General features: G+C 56.0%; 1 protein-coding gene across 1 annotated transcript in view; it reads left to right on the forward strand.

The window, feature by feature from the left end:
- Positions 1 to 13,746, forward strand: part of PDE2A (phosphodiesterase 2A) — a gene marked incomplete at both ends in the record, with an annotated part of 103,557 nt that overhangs the window by 73,379 nt on the left and 16,432 nt on the right. Inside the window, 4 exons of the mRNA XM_080689365.1 lie at positions 1,400 to 1,489; positions 4,598 to 4,686; positions 12,051 to 12,160; positions 12,956 to 13,011. Of these exons, the coding sequence (XP_080545491.1) occupies positions 1,400 to 1,489; positions 4,598 to 4,686; positions 12,051 to 12,160; positions 12,956 to 13,011 (345 nt within the window). The remainder of the gene's footprint in view (positions 1 to 1,399; positions 1,490 to 4,597; positions 4,687 to 12,050; positions 12,161 to 12,955; positions 13,012 to 13,746) is intronic.

Consider the following 13,746-nt stretch of genomic DNA (forward strand, 5'->3'; position numbering starts at 1 on the left):
TTTTTTTTTTTGGCTATTACTGGGGATTGAACCCAGGGGCATTCTACCTCCAAGCTCTACCACCAACTCTTTTTATTTTTTAAACAGGGTCTCGCTAAGTTGTGAGGCTGGACTCAAGCCTGTGATCCTCCTGTCTCAGCCTCCCAAATACTGGGATTACAGGTGCATGCCATGGTGCCCAGCTAACCACTTTGATTTTTGAACACACACACCCAGCTATCCACGGGGAAGACATTAGGAAGGACTTCCAAGGGCTGGGGAGAGGGCACTGGTGAGTGGGCCGTGTGAGTCACCATCCTGCCTTGGCCCTGGATCCCCTGATCCATTACCTTTCTCTTTGATCCCTGTGGCTCTGGCCAAGTTAATAGAGCGAGAAGCGGGACCTTCATCGTCCCCGTTCCGGCTCTCCAAGGACGAGGCCTGTTTCTGGGATGGAAAAGCTGTGAGGCTGTCAGGGCTGGGTTTTTCTCTCCCACTCAGGTTGCCACAGTGGCCCAGCTGTGCTTCTCCGACCCTGTGGGTTCAGGCCCCCCTTGGGCTCTTGCTACTCTCAATCCAGCCTCACTTGGCTGTAACATGAGATGGGTGAGACTGCCCTGCAGCGGCAACTAGCCTTCAGCCAAGACTAACTGTGCTGGACCCTCTCTGAGGCCCTAGTGTTCATTTTCATTCTTATTTAATTTAATTTATTTTTGGTACTGGGGATTGAACCCAGGGGTATTCTGCTTCCAAACTATACTCCCAGCCCTTTTAATTTTATTTCTTATTTTGAATCAGAGTCTTGCTGAGTGGCTGAGGGCTCCCTAAATTGCTGAAACTGGCTGTGAATATGAGATCCTCCTGTCTCAGCCTCCTAAGTACTGGGATTACAAGCATATACCACCATGCCTGGCTTTATTTTTATTTCCAGAGTTTTTGAGTGCTCAGTTTCAGTTGTCTCCAAGTCAGCCTGTAGGGGGCAGTAGCCTCAGTTGTCCCCAATTTACAGATCTAAGACTAAGGCTCAGTGATTCCAAGATACACCCTGCTAATACATACCAGAGCAAGGAGTCAAGTTTAAGTTTCTTTTTCTTTTTCTTTCTCTGTGTTTGCTTATTTTAATGTGAAAGCTAGTGTTTTCCTTATTATGCCAGAGTTAACCTCTATGAGAGAACAAGGGCTCTTATCCTCTATTTCATTGTGATGCCTCAGTCAAGTCCCCGGTCCTTCTCCGAGCCTCAGTTCCCCCATCTGTAAGATGAAGGGACGTGGACATTCTGGGGCCTCAATACTGTTTGATTCTGAGATCTTGCGTGTTAGCAGCCTCAGCTGGGGTCTACACGGGGCGCGGTCTGTGCTCATGGCCCTCTGGGCATATGGGGCTGCGCATGGCCCTTCACCACCCTCTCCTCTCTTCCAGGACGCACTGCTGAGCCTGGGCTCTGTCATCGACATTGCGGGCCTGCGACGGGCAGCCAAGGAGGCCCTCTCTGCCGTACTCCCCAGAGTGGTAGGTGCCACCCCTGCCTTGCGTTTCCCACCCACCCCAAGCTCTTGTCCAGCTCTGAGCTATACCTCACATGCAGTGGGGGAGGAGAGAAGAGGCAGATCCTGCCCATGAACCCCTGTGGGGATGCGCAGGACTGGCTGTGTGTTCTGAGAGGGCTTTCTGGAGCAGGGCTGCTGAAGCTAAGCACCACAGAATGGCCCCGCAAAAGAATCCGGCAAAATCTGAGCTAGAAGGGGCCTTAGAGGTCAACTGGAAAAATTGTCTCAGATAATGGAAGGCATTCAGTGGGGTAACAGTTGGGACATTGATAGAGTCACCATTTATGGTGGGTTTTGGAATATGTTGAGTAGGGGGTGCCGAGGCAAGACCTAAGGAAGTCTCAGAGATGCTAAAGGAGTCAGCCTTGATGAATGGACCTACACTGGATTAAGGTGTCCCGACCTTTAGTGATTCTTAGGCTTTTCTCTGTCCTGTCCCAGTACCATGAATGGGATCACAGGTTTGGGGCAGGTAGACGGGGTGACCATGGTCACCTGGGCCCTAAGTACCTTGTTGGAAGGATGGTGTCCCTCCTTGACCGTCTTAGGACAGTCCTCAACTTTCAATGGCCACTGGTTCAGCTCTTAAAGAGGAAGGTGGATAGACCAAGTCTCCGGTCCAAAGCCACAGGCTCCTGGTTGTGCCTGAAGGTGGGAAGAAAGAGGCTTTTGAAGCCCGTGGGATGGAGCTTGAGGTCTGGCCCAGCCTAAGGAGCATGGGAGACTTCCTGGAGAAGAAGATGCACAAAGTGGGTCCTGATGGCCTTAAATGTCAACTTTCCCCCTGTAGCCACCAGCCAAGGGCAGCCTCATTCAGGGAATACAGCCAACTCAGGATGCAGCCTTCTTGTCCCACTGGAGCCTATTGTCCCTGAGCCCATTGTCCCTGAATCTGCATGATGGATGAGCCACCAAAGGTCCAGAGAGGGAGGGCACTTCCCTGAGGTCACACAGCACGACAGGGACAAATGGCACTTGGCACCTCGGCACTCCTGTTCCCTCTCCTCGGCTCTGCTTCCCCAAGCCTCCTAGAAGTTCAGCGCCCAGGAGGAGGGCTAATGACGGAGCTTTATTGAGCGTGAAATTGGTAGGAAGTGGGTGGCGTGTTGGCACCCAAAAATAAATCCTCCAGGAGAGGATGGGACTGAGGCAACATCTGGCCTGGGGCAGAGGTACATCTGGAAAGGGCGGGTGGGGGAAGCTGGCAAGTGGAGGTCCGGGGGCTGCCCTGGGAGTGGGAGGGGGAGGTGACCCATTGGGCTTTCATAGGCTGGGTGTCTCGGTGGTTGGGCCAACCCAGATGCCCCGTACTGGATTAACTAGCCCAGAAGCTGGGGGCTGGGATGACAGCTGTGGCCTAGACAACTAGGTTCCTGGCTGGTGGAAATGTCTACCCTGCCCTCCCGAGAGATCTGAGAGGAGCTAGGGAAGCCCTGACTTGGGGGAGGCCTGGCCTGACTGCAGGGAGAGGCTGGGCCCCAGGGAGGTGAGGGAGGCGCCTGGAGGAGGAGGGCACTCCCTCCGCCCAGGGAGGAGAGCTGCGGCACCTGGCTCCCTCATCAGCACCCATTGTGGCAGGCAGCCCCGATGCAGATGGTGCTGATGCGTCTGAAACAGTTCCCTCCTTCTCTCCAATAAACTCAGCTAATTTTAACCCGGAGGGCTGAGAGCGAGGGGGTGGGAGACGCGGATATCCGGAAGTGAAGGGAGGCGCCCCCACCACGGCTTAGCGGCCCTCTGCGGGACAAGGGCTCCTGTCTCCCGTGGACCTGGGTGGGGTCTTCACCTGTTTGTGCCAAACATCTAGGGCCCCTCCTGGGATGTCCTGCTGACAAAAAAGTGACAACAGGGTGACAAAAGGCGTGGGTGGCCTCCTCCCCTCCCCTCCCCTCCCCTCTGGAGGACACGGGGTGCCAGCCTTGCTGGTGTTGGTCCCTTTCTCTCCCTTTGGGCTCCGCCACCCAGAGCCCAGCTCAGTGTCTGGCGATAGCGCTGGGCAGCTCCAGGGCTGGGGACAGTCAAGAGCACCAGGGTGCCAGGTTGCGGCCCCTCAGGTGGCAGAAGGCCCTGCTTACTCTGAGAAGGGTTCCATGTTTACTGAGGGTGGGGCTTCACCACCTCCAGCAGAGGGGAGCCCCTCCAGCTTCCCACAGAATCAACTGCAGAGGTGCAGGGGTATGTGCTGGGTGAGGGGCCCCTAAATAGCGAGGGCGATGTCTACGAAAACACTGGGCCTGCAGTTGGCGTCCCAGACTGCACTGGGCGCTTGGGAGGGAGGGTTGGAGGGCTGAAGACTTGACAGGCTTCAGGCAGGAGCTTTGATCTCACTCTAGGGAGCAATTGGTCCAAAATACACATCTGCTCCTCTGGCTCGTGCCGGCCCCTCCCCCAGCTCTGTTCCCAGGGCTCTTCAGACAGCGCTGCTCACTCGAGCCAACCCCTCGTGCTTCTTCACCCCCTGGGAGTTCCTAAATGCTCTGTGCTCTTGACACCTCTCGACCCACCTGCACCCCTGTTACTAACCCCAAGAGCCAGTTCTGTCCCCCAGCCCAGTTCCCAAGTATGTCCAATTTCCCACTCAGTACAGCTTAAAGGTAACTTCCTCCAGGAAGCCCTCCTGGGCACCCACAGAGGATAGGGGCAGTGTCCCCCCTACACTTCTCCCCCGGCTCAGACACAGGTGTGGTACCCCAGCAGTTTCCTGGGGCGCTCTGAGCCCAGCCTAGATGGGGCCTGGAGTGGGTGCTCAGTATTATTTGCTGAATACCCACAGCTAGAGTGAAGCAGGGAAGTATCCAGGGGGAGCGTGATTTGTTTGCGCCTTAGCCGTTGGGGCTCTGTCCCCAGCACCTTAGCTTTGGGGTGATCTGGAAGGAACCTTGGCAGATTTATGAGTGGCTCCTTACCCAGAGCCCCTTCCAAGAAGTGAAGGCGAGGAGAGCCATTTGGCATAAAAACTAACAGGGCCAGAGCTCTGCTCCCAGAGGGGCTGTGGCCTGGCCATGCAGGCCCCTGCGTACAAACTAGGACTGGGCCTCTCCACGGGCCTCACGAGCGCCTTTTATCCTAGGAGACTGTCTACACCTACCTGCTGGATGGGGAGTCCCGGCTGGTGTGTGAGGATCCCCCTCATGAGCTGCCGCAGGAGGGGAGAGTCCGGTAAGCTGTCCCCTGCACTCCCCAGCCCGCTCGCACAGCAGGGGATTCTCAGGGTGGAGGCACCTCCTGAGGTCACCAGGTCTGACCTGTCCTTCTCCACCTTGACCCCCGCCTCCCTGCCGGGATGGTTTCTTGGCTAAGTTGTTGACCCCAGTATAGAAGGGGAGAAGCAGTGTCTCCTCTTGCATGAGGGAAGGGAGAGTGCCACCAGTAGGTGTTCTCCTCTTAGAGTCTAAATTGCTGTGACCACTCACAGTCCAGTCTCTGAGGCCAAGGCCGTGGTGTCTATCAGCTGAAAGCCCAGCGTGCTATGAGAACTACCTGTGAGCCAAGGCTCGGGACCATGGAGCGCAGGGCCTGCGGGAGGGCATGGTGCCCGCCCCCGGCATCTGACAACAGGGAAGTCAGAGGCAGCATCCTGTGGAGGGCTCTGGGGCCCCGCTGTCTAGGTTCAAAGCCCAGCTCCCCGCTTGTTAACTGTGTAACCTTTGGGCGAGTTATGCAACCTCCCTGTGCCCTGGTTTTTTGTTTGTGGCATAATGTTAGTAGTAGTTATAGGTTTGTGGGGAGGAGTAAATGAATTTAATACATGCAAAGTATTTAAAACAACCTGATCGCTGACGATCGCCATGGTTTAGTTATTATCATGATAGAGCATCAGAATCAGGGACTTCAGGATCAGGGGTGCAGTGCCCTACGGTCCCCTGACACCTCTCAGCCCAGTGAATTCAGACTCCTCATTTTCCAGATGAGCAAATGTTGTGAGGCATGTCCATGGCCGCGTACCGGGGGAGGCGGAGCCAGGCCTGGACACGGGTGCCCTGGCTCCTGGCTGTTCAGGGGTCACTGATGGGAAGGGAACCTGTCAGATGAGCGACACTAAAGGCCGGGCGTACAGGTGGCGGGGGGAGGGGCCCTGAAGGACCCACCATTGCTTTCTAAGAACAGACGAAGGGCCATCATGGGGCCCAGGGAGCACTGGGCTGGGAGCTGAGGACACAGGGCTTTCCAGTAGGCCACAGGGTGCGGAGAGCATTTTGTCTGGACATGCTAGAATCCTGAGGTCTGGTTCCCAGGGTGGTGGTCTCTCCCTGGCCCCTCCCAGTGGCAGTAGCAGGCTCCTCTCCAATAGCTCAGGGCTTTCCCCTTCCTGCCCTGCTGCACTGCCTGTCCCTGCTGAGTTCCCTGGGGTAGGCATGGGTGGCACGCTCCCTTTCAGCTTCTCCAGGCAACTTCTCCCCTTGAGGATGGTGTGAACAAAGCCACAGACTGTGCCCTCTGGTTTCTGAATTCCATCTATAAAATGATGGGATAGGACCGGGAGGTCTTTGGAACCTTAAGGAAAAAAAATGTAATGTTCCCTTTTCTCCTCTGAGTCACCTCCTCACCTAATTTTTTATTTATTTTTCTTTTCTTTCTTTCTTTTTTTTTTTTTCTTTTTGGTACTAGAGATTGAACGCAGAGGCATTCTACCTGGTAGCTACACCCATACTCCTCCTCTTTTAAAATATTTTTGTTTTTGCTTTTTTGTGGCCCTGAGGATTGAACCCAGAGGCACTCTACCTCTGAGCTATACCCCTAGTCCAATTTGATTTCTTATTTGGAAACAGGGTCTCACTAAGTTTCTGAGAGCCTCGCTAAATTGCCAAAGCTGGCTTCAAATCTGCAATCCTCCTGTGTCAGCCTCCCAAGTCCTGGGATTACATGTGCGTGCCACCACAACTGGCTAAAAATATTCTTTATTCTTATTTTGAAGCAGGGTCTCACTACATGGCTGAGGCCTCACTAAGTTGCTGAGGCTGGCCTCTAGCCGTCTATATAGCCTCTCTATATATTGGATTATTGGTGTGCACCACTATGCCCAGCTTCCCACCCTAAAGTCTTTGTTTAATATGAGCTCAACTCTCCCAGGAGGTCTCTAAGCTGCCTAGAAAGGCCTTCCTGGGAGGGATGTGGAATGACAGGCTCAGAAGGCAGGGTGCAGTATCCTGTGGACATCCCCTGCCCCTCTGGCCTGCACTGCCCCCTCCTGCTGGAAGGTGGGTGGTGTCTACTGTGGGCTCAGGTCCTCTGCACCAACATCACCCAGCACCCTCCCCAGTCACTCCAGACCTAGTAGAGATCCCTCCTCATGGCACCTGGAACCTTCAGAAAAGGTGATGGGGGAGGCGATTAAAAGTGAATGTTTAAATACAAGTAGATGGGAGCTCAGTGGAGATGGGGAGGTGAGTGCCTGCCGGGAGATAGGGGTTAGGAGCTCCAGGTGGGCCTGAGAGGTGGAGGCAAGAGGGTGGGGGCAAGCCACATGTGGTGGCGCAGGCTTATAATCCCAGCACTTGGGAGGCTGAGACAGGAGGATCAGGTTTGTGGCCAGCCTCAGCAATTTAATGAGGCCCTCTGCAACTTAGTGAGACCCTGTTTCAAAATAAAGAAATAAAATAGGGCTGGGGGGTGTAGCTCGGAGGTAGAATGCCCCTGGGTTCCATCCCCAGTAACACACACACACACACACACACACACACACACACACACACACAAACACACGGGTGTAGGTAGGGGCATCCCAGGGTCACAGAGATCAGTGCTTGTTCAGGCTGGCGAGGAAAGTTCTTCTGGAGTCTGCCCCTCCCCATGTCCCTGTGTGCGGTTGGTGGTCAGCTCGTCTTCACCCCTAGGAATAAGAGGCCACAGGCTGACTGGCCCCTGCTCTCTGGTGCCACCAGCAGGATCAGAGCTTGAGGCCTAGGTTTGTAGAAGAGGGAGGAGCACTGGAGTGGGAGTCAAACAGGCCCGGATCCTCTCTGGGCTCACCCTGGGGCCTCTGCCTTGGCTTGCCGAGATGATGGGTATGAGCGCTACGCACAGAGCCCCGCACAGGGCAGCAGCTCAGCGAGGCCTAGCTGCCTCCATTCCCAAGTCCACCTAGGATTAACCTTGGGCGACCTTGAGAAAGACAACTTTCCTTCTGGCCTCAGTCTCTCTTTCGGTGGATTGAGTGAGACTGAGTGCAGGGCTCTCCTGCGGGGTGACCCTGTGGCTCTGGTCCACCAGGAGGTGGAGGCAGCCGTCCACAAGCTGTGGTGTGGGTGGTGGCAGGGTGGGGTGCTCCTTCAGGAAACCCTCACGCTGGTTTGCCGGCAAACAGCAGCAGGTGTGCTGGGGAGACTGGATCATAAAGACAGATAAGGCCCGGGGGGAGGGCGGCATGGCGGAGAACCAGGGGGGAGTGAGGGCCCCTCGGCTGCCTCAGCCCCCTGCTCTGACCCCCACTCTGCAGGCTCGTGGATGCCCCCTTGCACTCCAAATGTGTTCTGGCTTTCCTGCCTTCTGGTGCTTGCTGGAGCTGTCAACTCTCAAAATCATCCTTGCCTGCCTCACCCTGGCAGACAATCCCATTTACTCATCTTTGAGGCCAGGCCAGACCCTCTTCCGGAAGCCTAAGTCACAGACCTCCATCACTGAAGAAGACCCAATCTTCAGGAAGGCTTCTGGCCGCAGCGGCTTCCCCAGGGGTGGGTCTGGCCACAGGGAAACACTGCGCTGGGGTCCAGGTCAGCACGGGGCACTCACCACCCCATGTCTAGCTCACTGATCTTTGCTTTTTTTTTTTTTTCTTTTTCAGTGAGTTGTTTACTTATTTGTTTTGTGGGTGCTGGAGACTAAACCAGGGCCACCCACTTTAGGCAAGTGCTCTGCCCCTGAGCTGCATCCCGGTCCCCACCTGTCTTGCTTGGTCTCCTTTACTTTTCTGGGAAATGAGAAGGTTGAACATTCTGATGGGAAGGGCTGGTCCAGGTCTGGATTCTAGAGGCTGCAAGGGGCCTCAGGGCTGGAGGAAGAGCATCCTGGAAAGCTTCGCCTCTCTCTTGTTGGTGCCGCCTCCCTGATCACCCAGCGATCCAGTCTCCAACCCACTACCTACCTCTTCTCATTGCTTCTCTTGCCATCCCAAAGCCTCCAGTGACCTGTTGCTCAGTAAGGGACAGGGGCTTGGTGATGGGTAGGGGGCTCAGCAAGGAGTGAGGGATCAATGAGGAGTGGGGACTCAGTGGGGCGGGGGCACAGTGAGGTGGGGGCGCAGTGAAGGGATGGGGGTGAGTGAGGGAGGGAGGATTAACAAGGGCACCTGTGCTCAGTGAGGAGGACAGAGCTCAGTGGGGTGCAGAGTCATGGAGGTTGGTCTTAGTCAAGGACCCGGGCTTGGTGGGGGGCGCTCAGGAAGGGGCAGGTAGGGGTAGGTCTCAGTAAAGGAGGTGGGGCATCCCCCAGGGGATGGGAGAAGGATGCTCTGCTCAGGGCACGCAAGAGGCCTGAGCACTCAGCTCTCTCCAGGCTGCTGACCTTTCCAGTGGAGAGCTTTTTCCTCTATTCTTTTTCCATTAAACAAATAGTTGTTAAAGAGACGGAACTGTCATAAAATCCACGCCTGTTCCTCTCTTCACTCTGTGCCCATCTGTCTTTATTTTCAGTGGGGCACACCATGGCCACCTTGGCACCCAGGGCTGAGTCACTGGCCTGGACATCTGGCCCTGGGGTGTGGAGTCTCCCCCCAAGGGAATGGAAGGAGGGGCAGGGGAAGGAGGCAGAGGGCTGGAGGAGGTGCCTGCGCTCTAGTGAAGGGGAGAGCCATCAGAGCGTCTGAGCAGCAGGCAAACTTTTCTCCCACGTGATGGGGGACCCCGTCTTGGCACTGTCCCTTGCAGTCTGTGACATCTATGGCCTTTGGGGGACAGCCGTTCTTGGAAGGCTGCAGCCAGGGAAAGGGGCTTACATGGGGGGGGGCAGGATGCAGCAAGACCTCCCTGTGAGTTTAGGATTGGGGGGGGGGGCTAGTGCTCGGGGAGGGGTTCTGGGCCCAGTCAAAGTTGATCTGCCTCAGCCCAGCCTCCTCTCTTGTTCAGGGCCACTAAGGCAATGAAGCCCTCATGGAAACCAAATCTCTGGTGTCAGATTCTCCCTTTCTATGTAGCCAGCATGATGGATCTGAAATCAAACCTTTCCCTGCTCAACCCCTCCCAGGGGTCTCACTGTCCTCAGGATCAAGCCCAGCAATGCAGAGCCCCAGCCCCTGTGCAGCCACACCTACCTCCTTGTAGCTGAACCTTCGGACAGAACAAACTCTAGTCACATCTCCTTTGGGCCTTTGTGCACGCGCATCCCCTTGCCCGAACGGCGGACACGAGCCTGTGTGTCATGACCTCTGCTTAAGTCTTCTCTGGGTAGGCCGGGCCTGCTCTTCTCCCCTTTCAGAGCCCTCCTCTCCTGACTCAAGCATGTGCATTGTGGATGTCGGTCTCTGCATGGCACTTGGCTCCCTCAGTGGTGAATGGATCCCAGTCTTGACTCCGCCCTCAGTCCTGACCCGGCCCCAGTGGGCCCTGTGGGATGAAAGACTTTACACAGTATGCTCCCATGAGGTTTTTAGTTCAGAAATTTTATACTTGCCCTGTATGGAGACGGGTTTGAGAGACTTGGACAGGAGACGAGAGGCCAAGGGAGAGGCTGCAGCAGAGCTCAGGGCCGAGATGTTTCCTATGAGCTGGGAAGTGGCTCTGGAACAGAGCAGGGACAGTTTTGGGAGCATCCTGGGGAGCAACCCACCCATGGGCAGCTGGGACAGTTTTCTGACGAACTATAAAAGCCCCAGTGGGTGCTCATGCTGCTTTGATGGGGAAGGGCATGGAGATGATACATTCAGGCTGGGGTACCTTTATAAAACCTCGGGGACACCCAGGGGAAGCCTCCAGGTAGCCTTCACTATCTTGGGTCTGAAGCTCATGGGTGAGGGCCAGAGAATCAAGAGCCATGAGGAGTTTTGTGCAGAAGAGGAGAAAGGCTGGGGACTATACCTTCATCAGGGTCCTCAAGGAGAGGCTGAGCAGCCCAGGGTCTATGGGTGGGAAGGGGGATGGGGGGTTCTGGGGGATGGGGGGAGAGGCTGCCTGGCTTACCAACCAGCAACTCAGAGACCAGTGCCACCTTGTGACTTCCCAAAACCTGAGTGTCTAAGGCTAAGTAAGTAGCAGGTGGGGTTTAGCTGAGGGTCATGCCTCTGTCTCCATGAAGCCTCAGGGCTCCCATGCCCCCCTGCTGCTCTAGGTTGCTGTTCCTTCCTGGGATGATTTCAAGCAGTCAGGACAACTCAGAACTAGAGTCCAGAGCTCCAGGAGGCTCAGAGGTCCTGAGCGTGAGGGTTGTTAGGTCGGAGACAGCTCTGGTTCCTGTAGATTCTGAATGAATCAAAGGGGCCGGGGGGGAGGGGCTCTGGATCAGAGCTCTGATAACCTTGCAGGAGGTGCGCAGCCTCTGTGGTCCTTGATCTCTCAGAGGCTGTGACCTCTTGATGCGGTGACTTGTAGGCTGGCTCTCACTTTGCCTCATCTGACCTGTACCAGAGTCCCCCTAGTAACCCCAAATGCCTACATCAGTGTAGCAGCGCTCCCAAGCTTCTCTTCTGTCTGGCCAGGCAGTTCCTATAAACATAGTTAAGTGGAGGCAGCATGAGGGACTAGGAGCCCAGGACAATTATTCATCAGGGAGTGACATTTGGTGAAAAATCAGGCACTTAATTAAGCAGAAGAGCCTGAGGCCCAGGAGAAGGGTGGTATGTGTCGTGGGGTAGAAAGAAATGTGTTCTTTCCATAACCAACCTCTCCCTCCCTCAGTTCCACCATCGCACCCGGCACTCGTGCTGGGCCCCTGCTGCAGGCTCACACCCCACAGGTCTTTGGGATGGTTCAGCATAGGTTAAACTTAGCTCGGGTGCCAGCTCCTGCCACCACCTACTAGCTGTGGGACCTGGGACAGGTAACTTCACCTGCTCCACTTGAAAATGGAGATGATCATTTCTACCCCATATAATTGTTGGGAATTTGGGGGTACTCGATGTAAGTTGCTTGGGCTGTGAGGGACATGAAGGAAATGCCCACTAAACCAGTGATCGCCTCGGAGTCTTCCTCCTGTGCTTAGCACCAACACTTGCTCTGCGGCTGTTTTCTGAGGTTGGGTTCTGCTGTCCTCCACCTCCATTCTCTTGTTCTCCTAGGGAGGTCAGAGGTCAGGTCACTTGCCTAAGGTCAAGTAGCCACAGGCAGCCTGTCTCTCAGCCTTGGGTCTGCACACATGCCTTTCCCTTACCTGCCAGCAGGAGGCACCAGAGAGCAGCCTGTGGCCGCTGCCCCTCCACACAGGGGCCAAGGTCTGGATTCTCATTTTTGCCCTCCTCACATCCAGCTTGAGGCAGGTCAGTGTGTCAGATCCTCCTTGCAGGTGTGCAGGCCCCACCCCTGCTGTGTGTTCCCTGGAGCGGGACTCGCTCCTCTTCGATCCAGGGGCTGAGGGGTGAGACAGTGTCCTCTTTTCAGAGAGGCCGTGATCTCCCGGAAGAGGCTGAGCTGCAATGGGCTGGGCTCCTCAGACCTGCCAGGGAAGCCCTTGGCGAGGCTGCTGGCGCCGCTGGCTCCTGACACCCAAGGTAAGGGCTGGGAGCTGGGCAGGGTGGGGGGCCGGGGTTCTGCTCCCAGCTCATGTATGTCTTCTACCAGTCCTCATCTCTGTCTCCTTTCTCTTGCTCTGGGTCTGCAGCAATCCCCCATCTAATTCTCTCTCTACTGTGCTACTAACTTCCTTGAGCCTCAGTTTCCTAATGTAAAGTGGGGGACTGGTACCTACCTCAAGGGGGCGTTGTGAGGAGCTAATGAGATGCCGCATGTTAAGGGCCTGGCACCTGCTAGGGCTCAGTGACTCACTGGTGCCATGGCCAGATGGGGCTGTCGATGTTGTCATGCTCTCTGTCACCATTTCCGTTTCTCTTTCCCTTCCTCTCCATGCCCCCCGCCCGCCATGTCTCTCTCTGCCTCATGTCTCAGTCTCTCTAGGTCTCTGTCCTCTGTCTCGATGTGGAAAGTGCACAAGCCTGGGAGTCAGGAGACCTGACTTGCTGTGTGATCTTGGGCAAGTCACTTCCCCTTTCTGGACCTCAGCTTCCCAATGTGTAAAAGAGGGGTGCTCAGCCTTCCTGTCTCCCTCCCTCCCAGGGTTGCCGGGAGGATCACAAGAGAGTTGTCAGGCGAGGGGGTCTCCTCCTGTGCTATGGTTGGTTTTGTCGCTGGCTCAAGACCCCTCTCTCTGCCTCACTGGGCCTCCGGGTCTTTCTGTGTCTCTGTCTGGCCTCTCTGTCTGGGTCTTCGTCTCCCTCCCTGGGTCCCTGCTCAGTGTCTCTGAGCCTTGCTGGCCCCACAGGACCACCTGATTGCCCTCTCCCCCTCAGTGTTGGTCATACCGCTGGTGGACAAGGAGGCCGGGGCTGTGGCGGCCGTCATCTTGGTAAGAGCCCATCCATGTGGTTATAGGGTGGTGGGATGGGGGACCAGGGAGCAAAGGAAGGAGTGGTGGGTGGATCTGTTGTGCGTGTGTGTGTGTGTGTGTGTGTGTGTGTGTGTGTATGTGATGAGAACAGCCAACTGGGATGGACCTAGAGGAGACAGAGTCTGAGAAGAGTGTCGGGGTATCTCCCATACCCCATCTGGGCCCCACCTTGAATGGGCAGGAGGAAGCCCCGAGTCTTGAGAGATGCTCAAATCCCACCTGCACTCAGCCCAGGGGGCTGCAAAAGCCCAGCCTTGGCTCATCCCCAGCTTGTTCCTTCTTTGAGATCCTCCTGGTGTGTTGTGTAGGGTATGTAGCAGGGCACGGACACATGACTGATAGACACTGAGGAGGAATTGGAGGACATGAGCTGACCAGTAGAGACAGCGTGGGAAACCCAAGCAGGGGTTGGTGTGGCTGGAGCGAGGGCACTTGAGGAGGGGAGGCCCCAGCCAGACCCCAGCTGAGGCTGGGCAGAAGCCAGGCATCCAGGGACGTCCTGGAGGGGCCATGGAAGGGGAAGGGGCCTCCGTGGGGTGTGGGGATGTGCTGCTGCAGGGTGAAGCTAGACTGGGAACCCCGCCAAGGCTCCCCTCCATCCTCTGCCACTCCTCGCAGAGACCCCCAGGTTTCTGATCCATGGGGATGGGGTGGGAAGTCTTCTGGAAAGAGCTTCTACTGCATATGGAGGTA

This window comes from Muscardinus avellanarius, assembly GCF_963383645.1.
Source record: "Muscardinus avellanarius genome assembly, chromosome: 1".
NCBI lineage: Eukaryota > Metazoa > Chordata > Mammalia > Rodentia > Gliridae > Muscardinus > Muscardinus avellanarius.